This window comes from Brassica oleracea, chromosome C6 (assembly GCF_000695525.1).
Source record: "Brassica oleracea var. oleracea cultivar TO1000 chromosome C6, BOL, whole genome shotgun sequence".
NCBI lineage: Eukaryota > Viridiplantae > Streptophyta > Magnoliopsida > Brassicales > Brassicaceae > Brassica > Brassica oleracea.
This window is the reverse complement of record NC_027753.1, coordinates 35,571,685-35,596,625: the sequence shown is the minus strand read 5'-3', so window position 1 is coordinate 35,596,625 and position 24,941 is coordinate 35,571,685. Positions and strand designations below refer to the sequence as shown.

General features: G+C 39.2%; 7 protein-coding genes and 1 pseudogene across 7 annotated transcripts in view; 3 read left to right on the top strand and 5 right to left on the bottom strand.

The window, feature by feature from the left end:
- The first annotated feature begins 626 nt into the window (after window positions 1–626).
- LOC106300926 (tubulin-folding cofactor E) lies at window positions 627–3,787 on the top strand. The gene is made up of 15 exons (XM_013737193.1): window positions 627–1,084; window positions 1,150–1,320; window positions 1,396–1,442; window positions 1,520–1,666; window positions 1,751–1,825; window positions 1,926–2,035; window positions 2,134–2,243; window positions 2,321–2,382; window positions 2,505–2,612; window positions 2,706–2,740; window positions 2,830–2,895; window positions 3,010–3,101; window positions 3,183–3,259; window positions 3,346–3,423; window positions 3,504–3,787. Exons 1-15 carry the CDS (start codon window positions 775–777, stop codon window positions 3,600–3,602), a joined length of 1,587 nt encoding a protein of 528 aa, XP_013592647.1. The 5' UTR covers window positions 627–774; the 3' UTR covers window positions 3,603–3,787.
- Window positions 3,586–4,376, bottom strand: LOC106300927 (uncharacterized protein C12orf45 homolog). Its single transcript, XM_013737194.1, has one exon. It carries the CDS (start codon window positions 4,279–4,281, stop codon window positions 3,751–3,753), a length of 531 nt encoding a protein of 176 aa, XP_013592648.1. The 5' UTR covers window positions 4,282–4,376; the 3' UTR covers window positions 3,586–3,750.
- A 515-nt stretch (window positions 4,377–4,891) lies between these two features.
- LOC106300327 (pentatricopeptide repeat-containing protein At1g71420) lies at window positions 4,892–7,367 on the top strand. The gene has a single exon (XM_013736447.1). It carries the CDS (start codon window positions 5,040–5,042, stop codon window positions 7,284–7,286), a length of 2,247 nt encoding a protein of 748 aa, XP_013591901.1. The 5' UTR covers window positions 4,892–5,039; the 3' UTR covers window positions 7,287–7,367.
- Window positions 7,368–7,600: 233 nt separating this feature from the next.
- LOC106300326 (SCY1-like protein 2) lies at window positions 7,601–12,484 on the top strand. Its single transcript, XM_013736446.1, has 14 exons — window positions 7,601–8,092; window positions 8,243–8,347; window positions 8,452–8,559; window positions 8,688–8,870; window positions 9,000–9,126; window positions 9,200–9,261; window positions 9,370–9,456; window positions 9,563–9,649; window positions 9,962–10,075; window positions 10,488–10,616; window positions 10,716–10,778; window positions 10,878–11,039; window positions 11,147–11,265; window positions 11,355–12,484. Exons 1-14 carry the CDS (start codon window positions 7,601–7,603, stop codon window positions 12,160–12,162), a joined length of 2,646 nt encoding a protein of 881 aa, XP_013591900.1. The 3' UTR covers window positions 12,163–12,484.
- A 430-nt stretch (window positions 12,485–12,914) lies between these two features.
- LOC106300328 lies at window positions 12,915–14,856 on the bottom strand (annotated as a pseudogene).
- A 1,221-nt stretch (window positions 14,857–16,077) lies between these two features.
- On the bottom strand, window positions 16,078–18,541 carry LOC106299222 (receptor-like protein 12). Its single transcript, XM_013735346.1, has one exon. It carries the CDS (start codon window positions 18,522–18,524, stop codon window positions 16,260–16,262), a length of 2,265 nt encoding a protein of 754 aa, XP_013590800.1. The 5' UTR covers window positions 18,525–18,541; the 3' UTR covers window positions 16,078–16,259.
- A 3,951-nt stretch (window positions 18,542–22,492) lies between these two features.
- Window positions 22,493–23,574, bottom strand: LOC106298107 (receptor-like protein 12). Its single transcript, XM_013734197.1, has 2 exons — window positions 23,002–23,574; window positions 22,493–22,504 (listed from the first exon to the last, which is right to left on the bottom strand). The coding sequence occupies exons 1-2, from the start codon at window positions 23,503–23,505 to the stop codon at window positions 22,493–22,495; spliced, it is 516 nt and encodes a 171-aa protein (XP_013589651.1). The 5' UTR covers window positions 23,506–23,574.
- Window positions 23,575–24,141: 567 nt separating this feature from the next.
- Window positions 24,142–24,941, bottom strand: part of LOC106299072 (receptor-like protein 12) — a 43,176-nt gene continuing 42,376 nt past the window's right edge. The window contains exons 2-3 of the mRNA XM_013735205.1: window positions 24,529–24,535; window positions 24,142–24,380 (exon numbers count right to left, since the gene is read on the bottom strand). Of these exons, the coding sequence (XP_013590659.1) occupies window positions 24,324–24,380; window positions 24,529–24,535 (64 nt within the window). The 3' untranslated portion in view covers window positions 24,142–24,323. The remainder of the gene's footprint in view (window positions 24,381–24,528; window positions 24,536–24,941) is intronic.

Sequence of the window (24,941 nt, the reverse complement as noted above, 5' to 3'; positions counted from 1 at the left end):
TATCCAAATCCGATGGATGTTTTTCCTTTCCCTTTTGTTGTTTGTTGTTTGTTTTTCCTTAGTAGTTTGTATTATGTGGCATCCTCAGCATAAGCACTACGGATGGGGTTTTACGCGTTGAGGGAAAACAATGTATCAAACCTCAAAACTTTCCTCTTAGTAAAAAGATTCAATGATGTAAGCTTTGACTCATTACACAACCAGCACATACCTTCTTGATACATTAGAGTAAAATTTAATTTGCTACTAACTTTTTTCCTAGAAAAAAAAAGTATGGTTTTCAACAACGGAAGATGGTGATTGGGCTTCCTAAAGACGACCATGGAGAGAAAGAGAGATGTATACATGAATATGAAGCGGTGGTGAGTTGCAGCTGGATTCCTAATTTAGTAGACTTATAATATAAATGGTGAGTTGCAGCTGGACTCCCCTGTCTGCGTGTGCTTAAGTCTTAATCTAGTAGTTTAATCCAAAACACAAGTCCTTCGTGGACTTATGATCTCCTTTGACTATTCGTAGTACTTGTCTGTCGGCGCGAAAATCGTTTTCTCTTAATCATGTGGGCTTTCTTAAGCCCAATATATTTCATAAGCCCAATAAATGTCAACCTACCTTTGTCGGAAGCCCATTATCACTTCCCCGTGAGAAAAGCCAATGTCCGAACTCCGAACACTCCTTGGTCGCTCCGCGAGGTTACAGTGACATTGTACGGTTTGTACTAAATCCGACGTCCAGGTTGACTTTCCGGCGAGTTATCCGATCGTAATTATCGAAATGAGCGGCGAGTCAAGCACCGAGTCATTTGAAATCGGGCGGCGAGTCCACTCGCTCAACGATCCGCGGCGAGTGGGCACGGTGAAGTACGTCGGAGGCGTGGAAGGGTACTCAGGGGCCTGGATCGGCGTTGATTGGGATAATGACGGCGATGGGAAACACGACGGAACATTTAACGGCGTTTTCTATTTTAACGGCCGTTCGCAGACCTCTGCCTCCTTTGTTCGATCCGAGAAGCTTAGCCGTGGAATCAATCTGCTTCAAGCGTTGGAGCTTAGATACCAAACCACTTCGAGTAAAGACGAAGAAGGTAATGCATAGGCTTATTATTTTACATGGTTGGTTCTGATCTAATGTTATCTTTGTTGTTGTTAGATGAAATGTATGTTCTGTCTGCGAAGAACAATCGTGTTTCGATTCAGCTTTTGGGAGGGGACAAGATCCAGGATAAGTTAAGTCGCCTTGACGAGCTTACTAGTGCTTCTCTTCCTTTTCTTGGTGTTAGCTCTCTTGGTGTTTCATCTGAGTTGGGCTCAGTTTTACCCAGTAAGATTCAATCTTTCTTTCAGTTAAAACACCCTTTTGTAATATTACTTATTTCGTTTGCTTCCTCTGTTCTAGATTTGAAGCTTCTGGACTTGACTGGAAACTTGATTTCTGACTGGGAGGTATATGATTGTAACATATCAGCAAAAAGATTATTCCTTTACAGTTTATGGTTTGATAATTTGTTTCTGGCTTACAGGAAATTTGTGCTCTCTGTGAAAAGTTACCAGCACTTACCACGCTTAATTTGTCTTACAACTCTTTGTCAAGTGAGGTTAACTCTCTGCCGCAGTTGAAAAACATCCGTGTTTTGGTTCTAAATAATACTGGTCTGAGCTGGACTCAGGTGATCTATGATTCTTCTCAGATGAACTAGTTGAGCACCATTCGCCAGTTTTTAACTTTTATGGCGCTTACTATAATGGAGCAGGTTGAAAAACTTAGGCCCTCGTTACCTGCACTTGAGGAGTTGCATTTGATGGGAAACATGATATCTTCCATAACGGTAATGTTCTATATTGTAAAACATTTCTTTGTAGACGATACTTGAATTACATTTTACGTTCAGTTCAGGTTGTAAACTGTGAACTTTTTTTTTGTTGCAGTCAGCATCATCCTCAGAGGACCAAGCATTTAATTCTCTGCGGCTTCTCAACTTGGAGGATAACTGTATCTCCGAGTGGAGTGAAGTATTAAAGCTATCTCAACTTCCATGGTCAGTAATAAATAATTTATCTTCTACTTGTAGTTGATGGATAATACACATTGCACATCCTTGTTTAAAAACTTAGCAATATGAATGTTACTTCTCAGCTTGGAGCACCTTTACCTGAACAAGAATAAGCTTTCACGCATCTTTAATGACAATGAATCACCAAAGAAAATCAGCGACCCGTTTCCAAGTCTGCGTTGTCTCCTTCTAGGTAATCACTTCCAAGTGTTATATCCCCTTCTATGAAATTTAGCCATTTGTCTAACCTCATTGCATTTTTATTTTCAGGAGCTAACAACATTGGTGATCTGGCCTCGATAGACGCACTGAATGTGTTTCCTAAGTTGGTGGTACTGATCTTCTGTTCTGTGATACTCTAATAGTTCAAGCATAAGCATTGATTTACTAGTTTACGACTAATAGGACTATTAAATTCATATACTTTAACTGAACATGTCTCTTCAAGTAATAGGACATCAGGCTTTCGGATAACCCAATAACTGATCTTGCTAGAGACGGTGTCCCTAGATATGTTCTCGTTGCACGGTTGACGAAAGTACAAGTGCTGAACGGGAGTGAGGTAGAACAAGTTCCTTAATCATTATTTAACATATTGTTACCTTTCTACTTTCACTGCTCTATTAAATCTGAATCTATTTGTTTTTATTGTCAGGTCAGAGCTCGTGAGAAGAAGGAATCTGAGATCCGGTAAATGTTTAACTCTTCTCGTCTTGGTCGATCTTCTTGTTTGATTTTAGCAGTAGGAATATTATTACTTCTATTTTGGATAATCACAGGTATGTCCGAATGGTGATGTCAAAGTTCAATAACAAGCCCGAGGAGATTGAGCTGCTTCACCCTAGGTACATTTTTCAAAACTATATATCTTCTTTATTCTAATCTTCACAAATAGAATTTTAAAGGGTTTAGATTAATGAAGTTAATATTAGAAAGTTTCCCCTGCTTGTGATTGCTAGGTTTAATGAACTCAAGAAACTACACGGACTTGATGATGAAGTGGCATCAGCTGAGAACACCCGCCCGAAGAATATAGCATCTGGACTTATCTGTATGTCTTTATTAAAATTTTCTCATGCATGGTTGATTGATACTATAGAAGCTGCTCTGATTTAAGCTATTACATGTATAGCCATTACTCTCAAATGCGTTGGTCCATCGATGGGTGAGAAGCCTCCGTTGACAGACAAGCTACCAAGCAGTATCACGGTTGTTACTCGAGTCTTATCTTGAAAATTTTTAGTCGAAACTGTGAAGATTGTCGTTAAATGCTTTCGATTGGTGTTTGTGAACAGGTTAAGAAGCTAAAGAGTTTATGTGAGAACTTGTTCAAACTCGGGTCTATCAAGCTAAGATTATTTCTTCATGAAGAGGTTCGTGAAAAGATCTATGAGACTGTTTTGTATCTCTGTTACGTTCACATCAATGTAACAGCTCTATATTTCCATTACAGGGCTCGCCGTTTCCTACACCAATCGATGACGAGACATCGAGATTACTTGACGCTGGAATCTACGACGGCTGTACACTTCTCGTCGACGAAGAGAGCTAAGACCATCACATACACACTTTTCGCAAGTTACTTGAGACCACTTTTAAGTGTTTTTTTTTTCCGACAAAACACAACTGATGGAATATGATTATGCAATGTTTTATATAAATTAAAGTATTGAACTTGAGAGAAGATCAAAAACATAATTTTAAGAGAGCTCAACGATCTTGGCTCGTTTTCCACTACTTTCTTCACCTTTAGAGCTCTTCTTGTCATCATCATCTTCATCGTCGCTATCACTCTCATCATCGTCGCCATCACTCTCATCATCGCTGCTTCCATTAACCAAACCATTACCGGCAATAGCTGCTTCAGCAGCTCTGACAGCTTCAGGCGTGTTGAGATCAGCAACACCGAGCATCAAATCCATCTCAATAACTTGAGACTCGTCTCCAGTAAGTGCTTCGAGATCAAAAGCTTCGGAGTTTCCTTCCTCTGCTTCTTGCTCAAGTTTCTTGTTGGCCTCCGCCATGACTCCAAGAAAGCCTTTGAGTTTGTCGAGAAACTCGCTTTTGGGAACTGGAGCTATCGTTGGCTTCGATGGAGGAGGAGCCTCCTTCTCCCTCTTCTTGTGCTTCTTAGATATCAAAAGTGCTGAACCGATAGCAGAGGAGGAAGAAGAAGATGGATTCTTGTGTTCCAATTCAAGAAGATCTTTGCTGGTTCCTTTCCGTCCCATGGTTACGAGACTTTGGAGAAGAAGAGAGCTGCGAGATTGACCTAGAAAAAAAGCTTGAGGTCGCCGCTATTACTTTTAGGGTTTTGGTGCAAGCAGTCGCTTTGTAGCAAAATTTATATGGAAAATTTAACTTTTTTTTTTGTTTTGAAACACAATGTGGAAAATTTAACTAATTTTGATAAATTAGAAGAGAAAACTGCCAAAAATCCTTAATTTATAAAACAAACCTGATATTTTGAAATTTCATTCAAACTCTTTTTATTGTCAAATTTATTTATTTTAATTTAATTGTTTTTTGTTAATTAAACTATTTTAGATGCGTGAAAATATAACGGTTAAAATCGAATTCAACTCACGTAAAACAGTCCGATTATTTTGACATTTTTCACACCAATTAAAAAAACGATGGAAATATATGTATATTGTAACAAGAAAATAAGTGTAATTTGTATTAGAACTGCAAAGTGTTTTTTTTTTTTTTGTAACTGGAAAAAAAAAAGACAAAATGATACTATGAAACAGCTAATTTAAAAAAATAAAGATTGAAAATGGTTTAAATACAAGTTTATAAACTTTTTTTAGCTTAATTGCAAAAGTTGAGAGGGTTGTCTTTAACAGTTAGTCAAAACGGGCACGTCGACGGGTCGGACTATTTGGCTTTCCCGGTAGGAACGACTTCGCCGGAGCTCCGATCATCTTCCTCCTCTATTGCTTAACATACATTTATCATGTTTCCGTGAGAGAATCTTGGGACGTCGATGATTGCAAGTGTATCCCAAATCTCTTTCGGGAGCTTAAAGCGCTTTATCTCTGCTTCACCTTCTCCACTGAATCACGAGCTCGTTGAAAGACTGCGTACGTTAGTAAGGTCTAACGATCTCCAGCGAGCTTTCTCATTGTTCTATTCTGCGCCTCTCGAGCTTCAGTCCCACCAAGCTTACGGCGCTCTGTTCCAAGCATGTGCAGAGCAACGCAATCTCCGTCACGGCGTTACCTTACACCACCACATGCTCTCGCATCCCTGTTCGTATTCGCAAGATCTTTTCCTCGCGAACCATCTCATCACTATGTACACGAAATGCGGGAAAGTATTATACGCGCGTAAGGTGTTCGATGAAATGTCTGAGAGGAACGTGGTTTCGTGGACTTCGTTGATTACAGGGTATGCAAAGGAAGGGGACGAGCAAGAAGAAGGGTTTAGTCTCTTCTCTGATATGTTATCCCACTGTTTACCTAACGAGTTTGCGGTGTCGAGCGTGCTGACTTCGTGCCGGTACGAGGCTGGAAAGCAGGTACACGGACTTGCTTTGAAGCTGGGTTTGCATTGTTCGGTTTACGTGGCGAATGCGCTTATCTCTATGTACGGTAGGTGTGGTCGTGACGGCGCAGCTGGATACGAGGCTTGGACTGTGTTTGAGGCCATGGAGTTTAAGAATTTGGTTGCTTGGAACTCGATGATTGCAGCTTTTCAGTGCTGCAATCTCGGGAAAGAGTCTGTTGGTGTTTTTATGCAGATGCGTAGTGAAGGAGTGGGGTTTGATCGCGCCACATTGCTTAATGTATGTTCTTCTTTGTATAAATGCTCTGACTTGGTTCCTGATGAGGTTTCGAAGTGTTGCCTTCAGCTGCATTGTCTGAGTGTGAAGTCCGGGTTTGTGACTCAGGCTGAAGTGGCTACTGCATTGGTTAAAGTTTATTCGGAAGTTTTAGGAGAGTTTAGTGATTGCTACAAGCTTTTTATGGAAATGAGTCATTGTAGAGATATTGTTGCTTGGACTGGGATTATAACAGCGTTTGCAGTGTATGATCCAGAGATGGCTATTCATCTCTTTGGTCAGTTGCGTCAGGAGAAGCTGAGTCCTGACTGGTATACTTTCTCAAGTGTATTAAAAGCTTGCGCGGGACTTGTCACTGCTCGACAGGCTTTGACTATACACGCTCAGGTCATTAAAGGTGGTTTTGGTGCGGACACAGTGCTGAACAACTCTTTAATCCATGCTTATGCTAAATGTGGCTCTCTTGACTTGTGCAAACGTGTGTTTGACGATATGGATTCGAGGGATGTTGTGTCCTGGAACTCAATGCTCAAAGCTTACTCGCTGCACGGACAAGTAGACTCGATTCTACCAGTCTTTCAGCAAATGGACATCAAGCCCGATTCAGCGACTTTTATAGCCCTTCTCTCGGCTTGCAGCCACGCTGGACGAGTAGAAGAAGGAATGAAAATATTCAGATCCATGTTTGAGGAACCTGAAACTCTTCCTCAGCTAAATCACTACGCTTGTGTGATCGACATGCTGGGTCGAGCTGAGCGTTTTACGGATGCAGAGGAAGTTATCAAGCAGATGCCAATGGTCCCAGACGCCGTAGTTTGGAGCGCGCTACTGGGTTCGTGTAGGAAACATGGTAACACACATTTAGGTAAGTTAGCGGCAGATAAACTGAAAGAGCTAGAACCAACAAACTCGTTGAGTTACATCCAGATGTCAAACATATACAGTGCAGAAGGTAGCTTCAACGAAGCCGGTAAAAGCAGAAAGGAGATGGAAACATGGAGAGTGAAGAAAGAACCAGGCTTGAGCTGGACTGAGATAGGAAACAAAGTTCACGAATTCGCGTCTGGAGGACGCCGCCGCGCAGACAGGGAAGCCATATACAAGGAACTCGAGAGGCTTATTGGTCGGTTAAAGGAGATGGGTTACGTCCCAGAGATGAGGTCAGCGTTACAAGATATAGAAGAGGAAGAACAGAAGGAAGAGCATTTGTTGCATCACAGCGAGAAATTAGCATTAGCTTTTGCTGTGATGGAGGGAAGAAGAAGATCACACGATGGTGGTGTTGCTGTGAATGTGATACAGATAATGAAGAACATAAGGATATGCATTGATTGCCATAACTTCATGAAACTGGCGTCTAAGCTTTTGGGGAAAGAGATTCTTGTGAGAGACTCGAATCGGTTTCACCATTTTAAAGATTCTTCCTGCTCTTGTAACGACTACTGGTAATCGCCGACATTGAGACATAATGTTACTTCTATCTCAAGACAAGGACAAGGACAAGGACTGGTCTGGAAATAAATAAAATTATTTTTTAAAGAATTTTAAAAGACTGTTACGTGTGTTGCAGTAAAGGAAAATAGAAATAGAAAAATCAAACAAACAAGTTGGCAAGAGAGGTGGGGGAGGAAGAAGACGATCTGATCTTCGATCCGCCATCGTTTTCCTCCTCGTTCCCATTTAGATACGTATTCTTACTTCTGCTTTGTTGTAGATCTCTTGTCGGATCACCGTTTTTTAACATTGTCGGAATCCGACAAAAAATGTCGTTGAACATGAAAACGTTTACTCAAGCTCTGGCCAGAACGGCGGCTGTGATCGAGAAGACGGTGCAAACCACAGTACAGGAAGTCACGGGACCGAAGGCTCTTCAGGACTACGAGCTTCTCGATCAGATCGGTTCCGCTGGTCCTGGCCTCGCTTGGAAGCTGTACGCAGCCAAAGCGCGTGACGCCACGCGTTCTCAGCAGTACCCCACCGTATGCGTCTGGATGCTTGACAAGCGTGCTCTGTCGGAGTCTCGTGTCCGAGCTGGGCTATCTAAGGCAGCTGAAGACGCGTTTCTTGATCTGATTCGAGCTGATGCAGGGAAGTTGGTGAGGTTGAGGCATCCTGGTGTGGTACACGTGGTGCAGGCGCTCGATGAGAATAAGAATGCTATGGCTTTGGTTACGGAGCCGCTCTTTGCTTCTGTGGCTAATGCGCTACGGAATGTGGAGAATGTGGCTAATGTGCCGAAAGATCTGAAGTCAATGGTAAGCTGTTTGTGCTATGTTAGCTTCATGTATCCGTTTTATCATGTTGCTTACTGTCATTGCAACTTAATTTGAGGTCAACCTTGGCTTGGAGACAACTGCTGTAATGAGAGAATGAGTGATTGGTTATTGTTTGCTATAATTGTGTAGGAGATGAGCTTGTTAGAGGTGAAGCATGGTCTGCTCCAGATTTCCGAGACACTGAACTTTCTACACAATAACGCCCAGCTCATCCATCGAGCCATATCTCCCGAGGTTACTTTTTTTCTTTTTTCTTAAAGGCATGCTTGTTTGTTTTCTTATAAGTTGTATGTTTATGGTTAATTAACATGTGGAATTGTATTGTAACATCCTTGCAGAATGTTCTTATTACTTCAGCTGGTTCTTGGAAGCTTGCCGGATTTGGTTTTGCTATTTCAGCAGCACATGCTGGGAATTTGGATAACATGCAATCATTTCACTATTCTGTGAGTGTTAACTTTGAAATGTTTACATTTACTAGACTCTTGTATATTTTGTTGTATTCAGCTGTACAAGTTAGATAACTTCCTATCCTATGTATGATGACTGTTGTCTTTTGATATGGAACGTGCAGGAATATGACGTCGAGGATTCAATGCTGCCAGTCCAGCCATCCCTAAATTACACTGCACCTGAACTAGTGCGCAGCAAAAGTCCTTCAGCTGGAGTTTCTTCGGACATTTTCAGTTTTGGATGCCTGGCCTACCATTTAGTTGCTCGGAAACCGTTGTTAGACTGCAATAACAATGTCAAGATGGTAACTTTAAGCTGTCTGATATGTCGTGTATTGCTAGATGTCTTAGGAGTACTTTCTGTTATCTTGTATAATTGAAATAAATCTTTAGGTTTCCACGGTTGATTATGGTTATTCTTAAATTTCTTGCAGTACCTGAACACGTTGAACTATATAACAAATGAATCTTTCTCATCTATACCCTCGGACTTGGTATCTGATTTGCAAAGGATGCTATCAATGAACGAGGCCTACAGACCAACAGCATTAGATTTCACAGGTAAGAGGGCATAATTTTGATGAGGTTTCCTGATTTATTGCTAACATGTTTGTCTTGAACCCTCATTCTGCAGGATCTAGTTTTTTTCGAACCGACGCTAGGTTGCGTGCTCTCCGTTTTCTTGATCACATGCTTGTACGTATATAAACTTCGAATCCTTTTTCATACAGGCTGTGCGTTGGTGATGGAAAATGTATTTCCACATCTGATAACGTTTTCGGACAATTTTGCCTTTTATTGCAGGAAAGAGATAACATGCAGAAGTCCGAGTTCTTAAAAGCGTTATCAGATATGTGGAAAGATTTTGATTCCCGTGTGTTACGGTATAAGGTAGGTAGTCACTTTAATGGCTGTTTTTGCGTCTTGATAGAATAATATTTGATGATCAGGTGATTTGTCTTTGCATCAACTAAGCGAACCAGATTTTATCATGTAGGTGCTTCCACCTCTTTGTGCTGAACTTAGGAATTTGGTTTTGCAACCAATCATCTTGCCAATGGTTCTAACTATAGCACAGTCTCAGGTAATTTCAAATTCGGTGAATCAGAGTCCCATAGGTTTCTTCACTAGATTGTTGTGATTTATAGGTGCCATTGGTTTCTAGATAGAACGAGTTTTCCTTCTCACATACTTGTATTGTATACGACCAAAGGTTCTCCCTCAATTGTTTTTACTTGTAATATATAAATGGTATTTTTTGTTATATAGTTATTTCTCAGCCTGTCATTTTGTACAAATTTTTTTGGACTTTTTAGCGATGGTCTTTGATCAATAGAGTCAATATTGGCATTTCACTAAATGCTTAATTGTTGCAATCTGAAAATGACATTTGCAGGATAGGAATGACTTTGAGTTGATAACACTACCAGCTCTTGTTCCTGTTCTCAGTACGGCTTCTGGAGATACATTACTCTTGCTTGTAAAGCATGCAGAGCTTATTACTAACAAGGTGAAATTGATCAATGTGTATGCATCACTGCATTATGTTTTTCTTACCCTGCACATGTTTATTTCTCCTTAAGTTCTTTTGATTGGATGAAGGATTTTTGTGTTAAGTATGGTTCTCCATAATAGATGACTTGCACTAGTAAACGCAGCACATAATCTCTACATAGTCTTTTGTTCTGTCATAAACATTACTAGCTTCAGTTTTTCTAGTCAGACACATCCTTTTTGATATCTATTTCTGACTTGTGTTTTATCTATGGTAGTCTGGTTGAAAACTTTCATATTGAAGTTCGACTGGCTGCTCTTTGTTTTTGAATACCATTTGTATATATGCATTGAAATCACTATCCCTTATTTTATATTGCTACAGGGTGAGATCCTTACTTGGCTTATATTTTTGTTCAATGTTTCAGACTGATAGCGAGCATCTTGTATCACATGTCCTCCCTTTGCTTCTCCGGGCCTACAATGATAATGATGTCCGCATACAGGAGGAAGTTCTTAAAAAATCCACCTCTGTCGCTAAGCAACTCGATGGTCAGGTGATGCTTAATATTTTGTTTTATCTTCGGGTTGGGCAGAGTATTGTCATTCAACTCTAGATTAGTTCTTTAAGTTAAAGTTTCCTTTTTCTTTTGCAGGTTGTGAAGGAAGCAATTTTGCCTCGCGTACATGGCTTGGCTCTTAAAACTACAGTTGCTGCGGTATGTTATGACTTGTTTGATTATCTAAGCCTAATTTTCTTTTAATATACAGATTCTGTCATCTTATGAAGTTTTGATTTGAATATACTTGTTGCTCAGGTCAGAGTAAATGCTTTGCTCTGCTTAGCAGAGCTGGTTCAAACGCTTGATAAACCTGCTGTTATTGAAATTCTGCAAACAGTTCAGTGTTGTACTGCTGTTGATCGTTCTGCACCTACCCTTATGTGTACCCTTGCCATCGCAAACGCAATTCTCAAACAGGTAGGAAACAGGCTCAAATTTCACCTTCATATTTGAGATTTGAACCTCTTGACTTCCCTCTTCTCTATCTGCGGTAGCATCACACTTTCTCTGTCATTGTTCTGTAGTATGGAGTTGAATTTACAGCGGAACATGTGCTTACCCTGATGATGCCGCTTCTCACTGCCCAACAACTTAACGTCCAGCAGTTCGCCAAATATATGCTATTTGTCAAAGATATTCTCAGGTATCCAGTACTTAGGAATAATGTTCACGTCCTTACCACTGCATAGTGTTGTTGTCTTACTATGATCTCTGCTTTCTTTCGTGAAACAGAAAAATAGAGGAAAAGAGAGGAGTTACAGTGAGTGATTCTGGAGTCCCAGAGGTGAAACCTCATTCGGCTGCCAATGGAGTCCAGTTTCAATCATCAAACCAAACACCTGAGAAGGTTGCTTCTGCAGCTAAGAGCAGCCCAGCTTGGGATGAAGATTGGGGTTCTTCGAGCAAAGATTCTGCTGTTGCAAATCATGCGTCTTCTCATCAAGTCACGAACAATCAGTTTAACAAATCCTCAAACCAGTCACAGCCTTTGCCAAACAAGGCAACAGCGCCAACCACATGCCCTCCAGTGGATATTGAGTGGCCTCCAAGACAATTGTCAAGCCTCACTGCTCCACCAATAGCTGATGAGACACAGCTAAACACAGGAACATCATCTACTCCGGGTTTTGATGAACTAGACCCTTTTGCTAATTGGCCTCCACGCACCAACAACAGCGCTTCTGTTGCTTCTACCGGTCTCAACAATGGCACCGTATCTGGTTTTAGCAACAATTTAACAGCCGGCAGTCCTTTTCAGACAGCTAGCAATGACAACTGGGCATTCAGCAATGCCTCCTTGTCTTCGCTCCAACCACCCCAGCAAAGCCAGGACCAAGGAGTGTCATCTTTCTCCAGCGGTTCTAACAATAACCAGAAGCCAGCAGACATCAGCTCCATATTCAGTCCAAACAGAACCGGTCAGCCTGCAATGAAACTCACGCCACCGCCTTGGACAGCAATGGGAAGAGGAAGGGGAAGAGGTAGAGGCGGCACCTCAAAGCCCAATGGTTCACAAACATCCCTAGTGGATCTACTATGACAAAAGGCTCCCGAGGTTGGTGTTTGGTACACGTGGAGAGTGCCTGATGTACTGATGTTCTGTGTGACAGAAAAAAATTCAGAAAATTGGAGATGTTATATAAACATCTTCCCGGATTAGTTTCACATATAAACCTTACTACAAGCTTTCATGTTTTCAAGTTGTGTAAATTTTGTTCTGTTTCCTTCTTCGGCTGTTGCGCTATTTTCATGTATACGGATTTTCCTTAAATATAGAACTGAATTACCTTTCAAATGTCCGCATCTCTCCATTGCTTTTTTTAAGAAAAAAATCGTTATGGGAAAAGATAGCATGACTGACGTGTGGGGGTAAGCAACCTTCTTAGTGTAGGGTAAAGTCTGAAAAAAAAAAGAGAAATCCAGTGAAACACAGTAGGGCAGAGTAAGTTCTGTATTTAAGAAAAAGAAGTTTTATGGGCTATGTAAACACAATTCCTATGAAAAAACAAATTGATTGGAATGTACTTGTTGCAGAGGTCAGAGTATGAATGTTACAGAAAATTCAAGTTGACTTGTATTTCTAATGTCGGAATCTCACCGTCTGTCTTTTAGAAATAAAATTGTACGAGTAACTAACCTGTGATCCTAAAAGTTGATAAGTTCTATATTTAAGAGATTCTAAGATTTTTTCACTGGACAGCGACAAGTTGAAGATTTGAGTAGGAGGAAATTCATGTGTACATTTTCAAGCCAAGATACATTAAATACCACCAACATGTTTATTACAAAACTATTACAGAGAAAATTACAAACAACTGAATAAGTCTTTTGGAGGACACACACCTAAAGAATTTAGTACAAATACGACGAAGATGTTGGACTACATGAGTCTTAGAAATGCTTATTAGAGAGACTACAAGAGATGGACTTAACGAGCACTTGTGACGACTCTGATTTTTCTTGGACCAAACTTTTCTGTAAACCATTCTTGATTGTGTGAAGTGAAGATATGTCCCATAACCAATCCACAGAATAAACCAGGTCCAAAGGCTATTGCAGCTGCAATCCAGCTGAACATTTTTTCCTCTGCCTCTGACAATTCCTCGGATTGATGTGATGTAGGACTACTGGGGAAATGGCTTTCTTGACAGATTTCTTCGAAACCGTAGAGTCCAGGGTTATCCAAGAATGAAGAACACTTCTGTCTTTGAAATTGTGTGCTTCGTGGAACTGGACCTTGGAGAAAGTTATGGGAGAAGTTCATGTATGATAGAAATGAGAGGTTGCCAAGATCTTGAGGGATTTGACCTGACAGCTTATTACTGGAGAGGTCCAATGTCTCGAGATTTGTCAGATTTGCCAGGGCTTGCGGGATACCACCTGTGAATGCATTTCCCGACAAGTTGAGAAGACGCAATCCCTTCATAAAGGAAATAGATTCAGGTATTTTGCCATAAATTCTGTTTCCAGAAAAATCAATGGATATGAAGTCTTTTCGAATCCGCTCAAAGGTTGTCTCTACTCCTTTATTCACCATTTCCATAGATTGATACATACGAGAATAATAGCCAAAATTTTCCATGTACTCCTCCTCACTTTCTTCAGTTGACGTGGTCATTGCACGCCAGTTCAAAAAATAATAATGTGGAAGAGTTCCAGTGAAGTCATTGTCTGATATATCAATGACTCTCAAACTCTGAAACCCAATATACATGTGGTCATGATACAACGGCCCGTAGAACTCGTTTGATCTGAGGATGAGAACTTGTAATGATGGTAGAGATCCCAACCACGATGGAAACCTGTCCTTGATTAGGTTGCCTTCCACGTTCACAAATCGCAAATATTTGCAATTGATCAATGACTTTGGAAACTTCCCTTCTAGATTGTTGTGACTAACGTCCAATGATACTAACTTGGTAGCATTGACAAACACATCTGGAATAGTTCCTTCGAATTTGTTGTTCTCCAGAAATAGCTCTCTTAAAGAAACATGGAAGTGAAGTTATTCAAGCGGATGACAAAATAGGAAAGCTTCGTTAAATTAGTGACTGAAATCGGAATATTACCACATAACTTGTTATCGGCAAGCCAAATGATTCTTAGTTCCTTGAGGTTTCCGATTGAAATCGGAATCTCACCTACCAATTGATTATCAGGAAGCTCAACTAGAGTGAGATGAGAAAGGTTTCCTAGTGAAGAAGGAATCTCTCCTCTGAGACGATTATACTTAAGCTTAAGATATCTTAGTTGGTTTAGATTACCGATTGAAATCGGAATCTCACCTACCAATTGATTAAAAGAAAGGTCAACTTGAGTGAGACGAGAAAGGTTTCCTAGTGACGAAGGAATCTCTCCTTGGAGATTGCAAACACGAAGGCTTAAATCACGAAGATATTGGAGTTTGAAAAGGCTACTGTTGGTTTTCAGAGAGCCTTTAAGAGATTTACCAGAAAGGTCGAGTGATATAACCTGGCCAGATTGATCATCGCACTTGACTCCCTCCCAAAAACAACAATCACTGCTTTTGTTCCACGAACTTGGAAAAGACTCGGCAGTAGGAAACTCGTTTCTGAATTCCAAAAGAGCATCCCTCTGGTCGTGGCGGCAAAAGTGGAGCCTAGGAGAAGCAAGAGTACTGTGGATTAGGAATGAGAAATAGATGGTAATAATACAAAGATGGTTTCGAATCATCATTTCTCTTTTTGAGTTTGTGTTGTAAACGTAATGAGTTATGCTGTTGTATGCTTCACTGCTTCTCTAATTCTCTTATAGAAGGAAGTTCTAACGTAGTGACTTGGTTAGTCTTGCGTCAACTCGTCGTTGATTGGCCAAGTCTTCGTCAATGGAAAATGTTCTTGTCTCTTTCTCCACATCCACATAAACCCAAATATCACTTTAAGTTCTGTACATCTTTTTTCTTTCTTTTTCTAAATTCAAAAAAAAAAAAAAAAGATTCATGCATTCATTAAAGATTTCATCAAGTCCTCAAAAACCCATTCTAAAGATTCATGTATATGTTTTGTTAAACCCAAAACACATGTTTCGAGGAGTTATGAGCAATGAATCCCTTCTAAGTATACTTTAACTACAGTCTAGACATCATGCAAACTTTGGAAACTCTTAGAAGGCTACTAAACCAAATACAACCGAATAAATTGTGCCACTTTCCACATAGTCACATAGACCCAATGGACCATCAACGTTCACCAAAATCTTGCTTATTGTTTAATTTGTAACCATGTGATTTTGAAATACAACCATTACATCGGTCAGATAATTAGCCATACCAAAATTATGCACTGACTATATATTTATACTTCTTTTTTGACATATGTTTACACTTTCTTTTCTGAGTATTTTACATAATATATAAAAATGATAATATGTTTACACTTTATTTTCTGAGTATTTTCTGGAAATTTTCCCTCCAGCTGGTTGTGACTAAAGTCTAACGATAGTAACTTGGAAGCATTTGCAAATACATATCTGGAATAACTCCGCTGAAACTGTTGTTACTTCAACACCAAGACTTCAATAAAAACAACAAAATTTCTCAAAAACATCGAGGAATCGAGCCGTTGAAGAGATTGTTAGACAAATCTAGGTAGTAAAAGTCCCAATTAGGCTTGCATATCCGATGGGGAAATGGTCCTTGGAATGAATTCGAACTCAGATCCAAACTCATAATCATTGTTTATTTTGAAGAGTTCCCAAAAGTTTCGAAAGAATTGTGAGAAAGAGTCAAGTTACTCAATCCCCAAACGAACCTGGTACTTCACCTTTCAAGTTGTTGTTTGAAAGCTGTAAATCCGTGAGGTTGACTAACTTTGATATAGATCTAGGGATTGATCCAGTGAAATTGTTGTGGCTAAGATCTCATTTACATATTGGACCTGTGACCCTAAAATTTAATGTATATCAGAAGATCTGTAGACCTGTGACACTCTTGTGAGAACTGCAAATGAAAGTATATATTCAAATACAATTAAAAGACTTATTACAAAAACATTAAACAGAACGTTGCTTAGATCTCCTACAAACGAGTCTTTTGGAGAAAACTCCTTGGAAAATCAGTACAAACACGAACAAGAACATATGCTTCACAGATTCATAGAGCAACTGCAAGAGATGAGATTAACGAACACTTGTGACGACTCTGATTTTTCTTCGACCAAACCTTTCTGCGAACCACTCATGATAGCCTGAAGTAAAGATATAATATCCGATCACAAATCCGCAGAACACACCTGGTCCGTAGGCTATAGCAGCTGCTACCCAGTTGAACATTGGTTCTTCCGACTCCGACACTTCCTCTGGTTGATGTGACGTAGGACCCAACACATTGGGTTTTCTGCAGATATCTTCGAGACCCAAGAGTTCAGGGTTGTCCATGAATGAAGAACAGTTCTGGCTTTGAAACTGTGTGCCTCGTGGCACTGAACCTTGGAGATGGTTATGGGAGAAGTTCATGTACGAAAGAAAGGAGAGTTTACCAAGATCTTGGGGGATTTCACCTGATAACTTATTACATGACAGGTCTAACGTCTCGAGCTTTGTTAGCTTTGCCAAGGATCGTGGGATCACACCTGTGAAGGCGTTACCTGACAAGTTGAGAACAAGCAATTCCTTCAAAGAGCACAAAGATTCGGGGATTTTGCCGTGGATTCTGTTTTTAGAAAAATCAATAGCCCTGAAGTCTTTTCGGATCCGCTCAAAGCTCATCTCCACTCCTTTGATCACCATTTCCACAGATTCATAATTCTCAGGAACAAAAGGAAATGAATCAAAATAAGCATCAAAAAAAGAGTGTGATTCCATGTACTGATTATATTCTTCAGTCAATGTGGTCATTTCATGCCAGCTGGAAAAATAGTGAGGTGGGAGAGTTCCGGTGAAGTCATTATGTGAAATATCCATTACTCTTAAACTCTTAAACCCAGAGGACATATGGCGACGATACAACGGCCCAAAGAACTTGTTGCATCGAAGGCTGAGAACATGTAATGATGGCAAAGATCCCAGCCAATGTGGAAATTTGTCCTTGAATTTGTTGCTTCCAACATTCACATGTTTCAGGGCTTTGCAGTGGATCAAGGACTTTGGGAAGTTTCCTTCTAGACGGTTGCGACTAACATCGAGTGATTCTAACCTGGTAGCATCACCAAATATATCTGGAAGAGTACCACTGAAGTTGTTGTTCCCAAGAGTTAATTCCATAAGAAAATAAGTGAATCTGCTTAAACATGAAGGAATGGAGCCGCTGAAGAGGTTGTTGGACAAATCTAAATACTCTAACCGGTAAAACTTGCAGACCCAATCGGGAAATGGTCCTCTGAATGAATTCGAATTCAGATCCAACCGATGGATATCAGTTGATTCTTGTGAAACGTTTTCAAAACTGCTGAAAAAATTGTGAGAAAGCATCACCGTCGGAAAATTCCATAAGCAGGATGGTACTTCACCTTCCAACTTGTTTTTGGCAAAATCAAGATGACGGAGGTCGTCTAACTTTGATATAGATCTAGGGATTGGTCCACTGAAACTGTTTCGGGAAAGATCTAGGTCTTGAAGGTTGAGAAATTTAGATATGGATTCTGGGATAAGGCCATCGAATTTGTTACTAGCAAGGACGAGATCCTCTAGCTTAAACAATGGTGAAGATGTTGCATTCTCGAAATCTATAGGTCCTGTGAATTGGTTTTTTTCCAAAGAAACTATAATTAAGGAGGAAATGGTGAACAAGGATTTAGGGAAAGGCCCGAAAAATGAGTTTTCACTGATATCGAACCACTCCAAGTTGTGCAGTCCACTCATGTCGGATGGAAGCGTGGATGTGAAGTTATTAGAGTTGAGGAAAACCCGGGTAAGCTTCGTGAAATTGGCCAATGAACTAGGAAAACTGCCACTTAAGCTGTTTTTCTCAAGGGACAGGCCTTCCAGTTCGGTTAGGTGTCCCATGGAAGCCGGAACTTCACCTACCAGATTATTGGACCGGAGGTCAAGATACTTGAGACGAGAAAGGTTTCCTAGAGAAGAAGGAATCTCTCCTTGGAGATTGCAGTTAGTAAGGGATAAATCACCAAGATATTGGAGTTTGAAAATGCTACTGTTTGTTTTCATAGAGCCGTTAAGATATTTATCAGAAAGGTCGAGTGATATAACCTGGCCAGATTTATTATGGCATTCGACTCCCTCCCAAAAACAACAATCGCTGCTTTTGTTCCAAGAACTTGGAAAAGACTTATCAATAGGAAACTCATGCATGAATTCCAAAAGAGCATCCCTCTGGTCGTGGCGGCAAAAGTGGAGCCTAGGAGAAGCAAGAGTACTGTGGATTGCAATGGAGACAAAGATGGTAATAATACTAGAAAAGCAATAACAATGGTTTCCAACCATCATCTCTCTTTTTGAGTTTGGTGTAGTTAAAGTAATGAGTTATGCTGTTGTATGCTTCCTTCTAATTCTCTTATAGAAGGAAGTTCTAACGTAGTGACTTGGTTAGTCTTGCGTCAACTCGTCGTTGATTGGCCAAGTCTTCGTCAATGAATACTGGCTTGTCTCTTTCTCCACATCCAAATAAACCCAAATCACTTAACGTTTTATTTAAGTTCTGTGTACATCTTTTTTTTTTTCTTTTTCTAAACTCATTGAAAACCCATTCTAAAGATTCATGCATTTATTAAAGATTTCATCAAGTCCTCAAAAACCCATTCTAAAGATTCATGCATTTATTAAAGATTTCATCAAGTCCTCAAAAACCCATTCTAAAGATTCATGTATATGTTTTGTTAAACCCAAAACACATGTTTCGAGGAGTTATGAGCAATGAATCCCTTCTAAGTATACTTTAACTATAGTCTAGAGTCTAGACATCATGCAAACTTTGGAAATTCTTAGAAGGCTACTAAACCAAATACAACCGAATGAATTGTGCCACTTTCCACATAGTCACATAGACCCTATGGACCATCAATGTTCACCAAAATCTTGCTTATAGTTTAATTTGGAACCATGTGATTTTGAAATACAACCATTACATTGGTCAGATATTTAGCCATACCAAAATTATGCACTGACTATATATTTACACTTCTTTTCTGACATATGTTTACACTTTATTTTCTGAGTATTTTACATAATATATGAAAATGAAAATATTAGAAAGAATGGAAAAGCGTGAGTAATATTATAAGGGAGAGGTTTAAATTACATAATTGGCTTAGGTTTTTAGATAAAACTAGTGTTTGCCCTGTGCGCAGCACAGGAAATATTTTTTTCTTACTAAAATAAAGGTTTAGTTATATATAGACATACTTTTCATCTGTAAAACTTACTTGAAAATAAACACACTAAATATCTTACACATTTATCATTAATTAACAGTAAACACAAAAATTAAAATATTAGTTTAAAGGTTTCTTAATTATTTTGTTTGTTTTTTGAACATTTTATATATGTGCTTTTCCAGTAATTCATCCATCATGTAATTAGTCTAGTGATTCATTGAGATTTTAAAATAAAAATTTGTGCTAATTTTGAATTAGGGTTTTAAATGGAGGGAGTAGAGTACACTCATACCCAGTTTTCGATTTAGAATTTCTTGCTTTTTTTTTTTTTTTTTTCTAACATCAGATTATGAGTTTCTTTGCTATTTGTTGTCAAATTTATGAAATATAGGATAAAAGTAAGAGAAGAAAAGATCGTGGATGAGTAAAAAATAGTTGGTAGTTACATTTTTTTTCCTTTTTCTAATCATTATTTTGCTTTTAAGAACTATTTTGTTTTAATTATTTTTTAAAAAAAAATTAATCGAATCTCTTTTAAATAATAACGTATACACCAAAATATAAAATATAGTTAAACTTTATCTCATCCACTAACTTTATTCAATGATTTCATACAGAATAAAAATTACTTATTTTAACATAATATAAATTTGGATGTAATGAATCTAGTTACAATTTTATTGACTGTTTTTATTTTATCTATAGTTTTAAATAACAATTTTGTTGACATTTCTTGGTTAATTACCTTTTTTTTTAAAGAAAAAGTTCACACTAAAACAAAATAAACCTACATTAATTCTTTCGATAGTTTGTTGAATTTTCAAGATTTTGCAAATTTAGTTTGCTTTATTTAATGTTTTAGATAATTGTTAATATTATAAAAATAATAATCTAAAAGTAATTTTTTTTGAAATAACACATGATTTTGACTAACCAACATTCACCACTTAAATTGTCAAAATTAATTTTCAGCATCAAAGATCAAGGTATGGCTCCATTGTCAAAAATATGTTAAATGGCCTTAATTTTTTAAGGACTATAAAGTAAATAATTATTTTACTTTCTAGTTGTCAAACTTTTTGCATCACCTTTGTAATCCAGCGTCTTCAGCCTTTTCAAAGTTTACTGTAGAGCAGATCTGTCCAAATTTTTTTCTTATCCCTCATATATGGTTTTTTTGAATCAGCTTTTATTTGAAAGACGAATGTTTTCCACTGTCTGATCTGAAAAATGTGATGATCATGAACTTTTAAGTAGTAATCCAGGTGATGAATAAAAAAATTGAATTGGTATAGACATAAGAAAGTAGATATGAAAAAGCAGGTCGAGAACTTGAGATCAAAATTGAAACTTTAGAAGAGATGAAAGGATCTTCGATTTTGCATGTTTGATAACAGAGAGAATAGAAAATGCAGAAAAAATAAATAGAAAGTAAATTTTTTGATAAGAATTTATATAGGGGAAGAAAACAATTTTTAATCGTGGTCAGTTAACTTTGAACGTGAATGCAATATTATGATAGAAATTATAAATGAATTGCTGAAAATTAGGGATCGAAATGTTGATTTTGTAGTTGATTAATTTTTATTATTTGTAAAAAATTGATTTGTCAAGTGACTTGTGCTTTAGTATATAAATGATAGATTTAAGCCTATATTTTTTTTTTTTTTGAACACAACATACTTTCATTCAATCTCAACTCGTTCGGTTACAATAAACAGAGGGAATAAACCATCCTCTTTGATTAAAATGATAAACTACAATCACAAAAGCAGATAAGTAGGATAGTTCTTCATGAGAAGATGACAGCGAATTCAAGACCAAGCTCAAATGCGTCGATAAAACCTTTACGACCGCTTCACGACCGGAAAGCTGAGAAATAGTCAAAGTGACGTTAACATCCAGTCTTCACCTCGGAGAATCGCCGAAACGAAACCCGTTGCATCTTCAGGCCCCAAACGAACCGCTACGCAAGATAGCAAAACGGATATAGATATGGATGGACACTTCCATTTAATGTTTGGAAGCAAAACACTCCTTAACAAGGAGGTAGTGGTTTGCTTCTCCAAGGAGAAGGCTGCTAGTGATGATGAAGTCGAACTCGATGAATCCACCGGCAAATGAGTGAATAATAAACTCTTCGCGCAAGAGAGATAAGACCATATTAAACCTGACCTCTTCGGAAAGATGACAGTACAGCGGTTGAAGTGCAGCGACGGGTGACTGGATGGGATACATTTGGTGAGTGGTGAGTCATCGGCTCAGGCCTCAGACCAACAGATGGAGAGATGAGACACAGCGTAGGAAGATAGCTAAAGCTTTTCCTATTTTTCCTATTTTGGTGCGGAGATGGCGGCGGATCTGGCTTGTGAGGCTCAACTTGGAGAGGATGAATGGCTTCAACCCCAACAAGAGGTGGGTATTCGTCGAGGGGGAGGTGAGCATAGCAGCATGATGACTGTGATGGAAAACGGGAACTGAAACCGGCGAGAATCTCGACGGGTTGGGGAATCCCCTATGAAAAGTCAGATCCGGTGGAACCAGATCTGTAATGAGATAGGCAAGATCTGTGACTCACAAGGACAAGCTTTCTACGGGGAAGAAACTTGGCGTGAGAAGAGATGTTGACAGAGACGGAGAACCAGGTCGGAGGGCTAACGTAAACGGTGGAAACGAAACGGAAACGAGAAAGATGAGAAGAGCTAAAACGAAGGACCCGACGCTGGCGGCCAAAGGGCTCACCGGCGTCGAGAGACGGCGGCTGCAATCGAGTCTCGATACTCGTGTCTGGGAGCTCTAGGGCGAATCACTTTTAGGCCTAGACTTAGATTTGATAATTTTTGAAGATATGTCACATAACCAATCCACAGAATACGCAGGTCCATATGATTGACGTGTGGGAGGGAGAAGCAAGGGTATTGGGGAAGTGTGAAAAGAAACAGGTCGTAGTACGCGTGGATAGTTAATTGTATACAAGAGAAGGAAGACTTTTCAAGCGCAAGTTTAAGATTTGATTAGGATATAATATTTTCAAATCAAAATGTTGATTGAATACCACCGAATACGTTTATCACAAAAACATTAAATAGGAAACTACAACAACAAACAAACAAAAACACAAAAGTCTTTTGAAGAACATATGGCAAATCCAGTACGAATACAAACAAGACTTTGGACAACATAAGCTTCACAAATGCTTACTAGAGAGAGTACAAGAGATGAGAATCAAACAAGCAGTAACAGTGACTCAGAGTTTTCTTCGACCAAACGTTTCAGTGAAACCACCAGGGCCGGGCCTGAATAGAGGCAGGTAAAGCATCTGCTTTAGGGCCAGACTATAATTATTAATTTTAGGGGCCAAAAGATACATAAGGTGGCCTTTGGTCTAGCGGAAATGATGTGTTATATTATCTAATGGGGGTCGGGTTTGAATCTCCTCTCTACACTTTCAGTGTTTTTCATGTTTTTTTAAAAGTAAGAGGCAAAAAAAAAAAATTTGCTTCTGGGCCGGTAATTCTCAGCCCCGGCCCTGGAAACCACTCATGATTATGTGAAGTGAATATGTAACCGATCACCAAACCAAAGAATACGCCAGGTCCATAGGCCATTGCAGCAGCTATCCAGTTGAACACTGGTTCTTCCGACTCTGACAATTCCTCGTTTGCTTGTGATGTAGGATTCGGATAATGGGGTCCTCCACAGATTTCTTCGAGACCGTAGAGTCCAGGGTTGTCCGAGAATGAAGAACATTTTTGCTTTTGGAATTGCGTGCCCCGTGGCACTGGTCCTTGGAGAAGGTTGTGGGAGAAGTTCATGTATGACAGAAACGAGAGCTTACCAAGATCTTGAGGGATTTGACCTGAAAGCTTATTACTCGAGAGGTCCAACGTCTCGAGATTAGTCAGATTTTCCAAAGATTGTGGGATGTCACTTGTGAATGCGTTGTTTGACAAGTTGAGAAGATGCAATTCCTTCAAGAAGCCAATAAATTCAGGGATTTTGCCATAAAATCTGTTTCCAGAGAAATCGATGGCTCTAAAGTCTTCTCGGATTCCCTCAAACCTGGTCTCTACTCCTTTATTCACCATTTCCATTGAATTACGATAGATCGTAGAATCATTCAAGGCATTTTTTCATGTATCCATATCCTCCTGATGACTTGTTTGTTTCATTCCATTTGGAAAAATAGTGAGGTGGGAGAGTTCCTCCAGCTGGTTGTGACTAAAGTCTAACGATAGTAACTTGGAAGCATTTGCAAATACATATCTGGAATAACTCCGCTGAAACTATTGTTGCTCAACACCAAGACTCAATAAAAACAACAAAATTTCTCAAAAACATCGAGGAATCGAGCCGTTGAAGAGATTGTTAGACAAATCTAGGTAGTAAAAGTCCCAATTAGGCTTGCATATCCGATGGGGAAATGGTCCTTGGAATGAATTCGAACTCAGATCCAAACTCATAATCATTGTTTCTTTTGAAGAGTTCCCAAAAAATTCGAAAGAATTGTGAGAAAGATTCAACTTACTCAATCCCCATACGAACCTGGTACTTCACCTTTCAAGTTATTGTTTGAAAGCTGTAAATCTGTGAGGTTGGCTAACTTTGATATAGATCTAGGGATTGATCCAGTGAAATTGTTGTGGCTAAGATCTCATTTACATATTGGACCTGTGACCCTAAAATTTAATGTATATCAGAAGATCTGTAGACCTGTGACACTCTTGTGAGAACTGCAAATGAAAGTATATATTCAAATACAATTAAAAGACTTATTACAAAAACATTAAACAGAACGTTGCTTAGATCTCCTACAAACGAGTCTTTTGGAGAAAACTCCTTGGAAAATCAGTACAAACACGAACAAGAACATATGCTTCACAGATTCATAGAGCAACTGCAAGAGATGAGATTAACGAACACTTGTGACGACTCTGATTTTTCTTCGACCAAACCTTTCTGCGAACCACTCATGATAGCCTGAAGTAAAGATATAATATCCGATCACAAATCCGCAGAACACACCTGGTCCGTAGGCTATAGCAGCTGCTACCCAGTTGAACATTGGTTCTTCCGACTCCGACACTTCCTCTGGTTGATGTGACGTAGGACCCAACACATTGGGTTTTCTGCAGATATCTTCGAGACCCAAGAGTTCAGGGTTGTCCATGAATGAAGAACAGTTCTGGCTTTGAAACTGTGTGCCTCGTGGCACTGAACCTTGGAGATGGTTATGGGAGAAGTTCATGTACGAAAGAAAGGAGAGTTTACCAAGATCTTGGGGGATTTCACCTGATAACTTATTACATGACAGGTCTAACGTCTCGAGCTTTGTTAGCTTTGCCAAGGATCGTGGGATCACACCTGTGAAGGCGTTACCTGACAAGTTGAGAACAAGCAATTCCTTCAAAGAGCACAAAGATTCGGGGATTTTGCCGTGGATTCTGTTTTTAGAAAAATCAATAGCCCTGAAGTCTTTTCGGATCCGCTCAAAGCTCATCTCCACTCCTTTGATCACCATTTCCACAGA

Coding starts and splice junctions, on each gene's coding strand:
- LOC106300326 (XM_013736446.1), top strand. CDS start 7,601: ATGTCGTTGAACATGAAAACGTTTACTCAAGCTCTGGCCAGAACGGCG. Junction 9,127..9,199: donor AACAGCATTAGATTTCACAG/GTAAGAGGGCAT, acceptor CTCATTCTGCAG/GATCTAGTTTTTTTCGAACC. Junction 9,650..9,961: donor TAACTATAGCACAGTCTCAG/GTAATTTCAAAT, acceptor TGACATTTGCAG/GATAGGAATGACTTTGAGTT.
- LOC106300926 (XM_013737193.1), top strand. CDS start 775: ATGAGCGGCGAGTCAAGCACCGAGTCATTTGAAATCGGGCGGCGAGTC. Junction 1,826..1,925: donor ACATGATATCTTCCATAACG/GTAATGTTCTAT, acceptor TTTTTGTTGCAG/TCAGCATCATCCTCAGAGGA. Junction 2,741..2,829: donor AAGAAGGAATCTGAGATCCG/GTAAATGTTTAA, acceptor GGATAATCACAG/GTATGTCCGAATGGTGATGT.
- LOC106299222 (XM_013735346.1), bottom strand. CDS start 18,524: ATGATGGTTGGAAACCATTGTTATTGCTTTTCTAGTATTATTACCATC.
- LOC106298107 (XM_013734197.1), bottom strand. CDS start 23,505: ATGGAAATGGTGAATAAAGGAGTAGAGACCAGGTTTGAGGGAATCCGA.
- LOC106300327 (XM_013736447.1), top strand. CDS start 5,040: ATGATTGCAAGTGTATCCCAAATCTCTTTCGGGAGCTTAAAGCGCTTT.
- LOC106300927 (XM_013737194.1), bottom strand. CDS start 4,281: ATGGGACGGAAAGGAACCAGCAAAGATCTTCTTGAATTGGAACACAAG.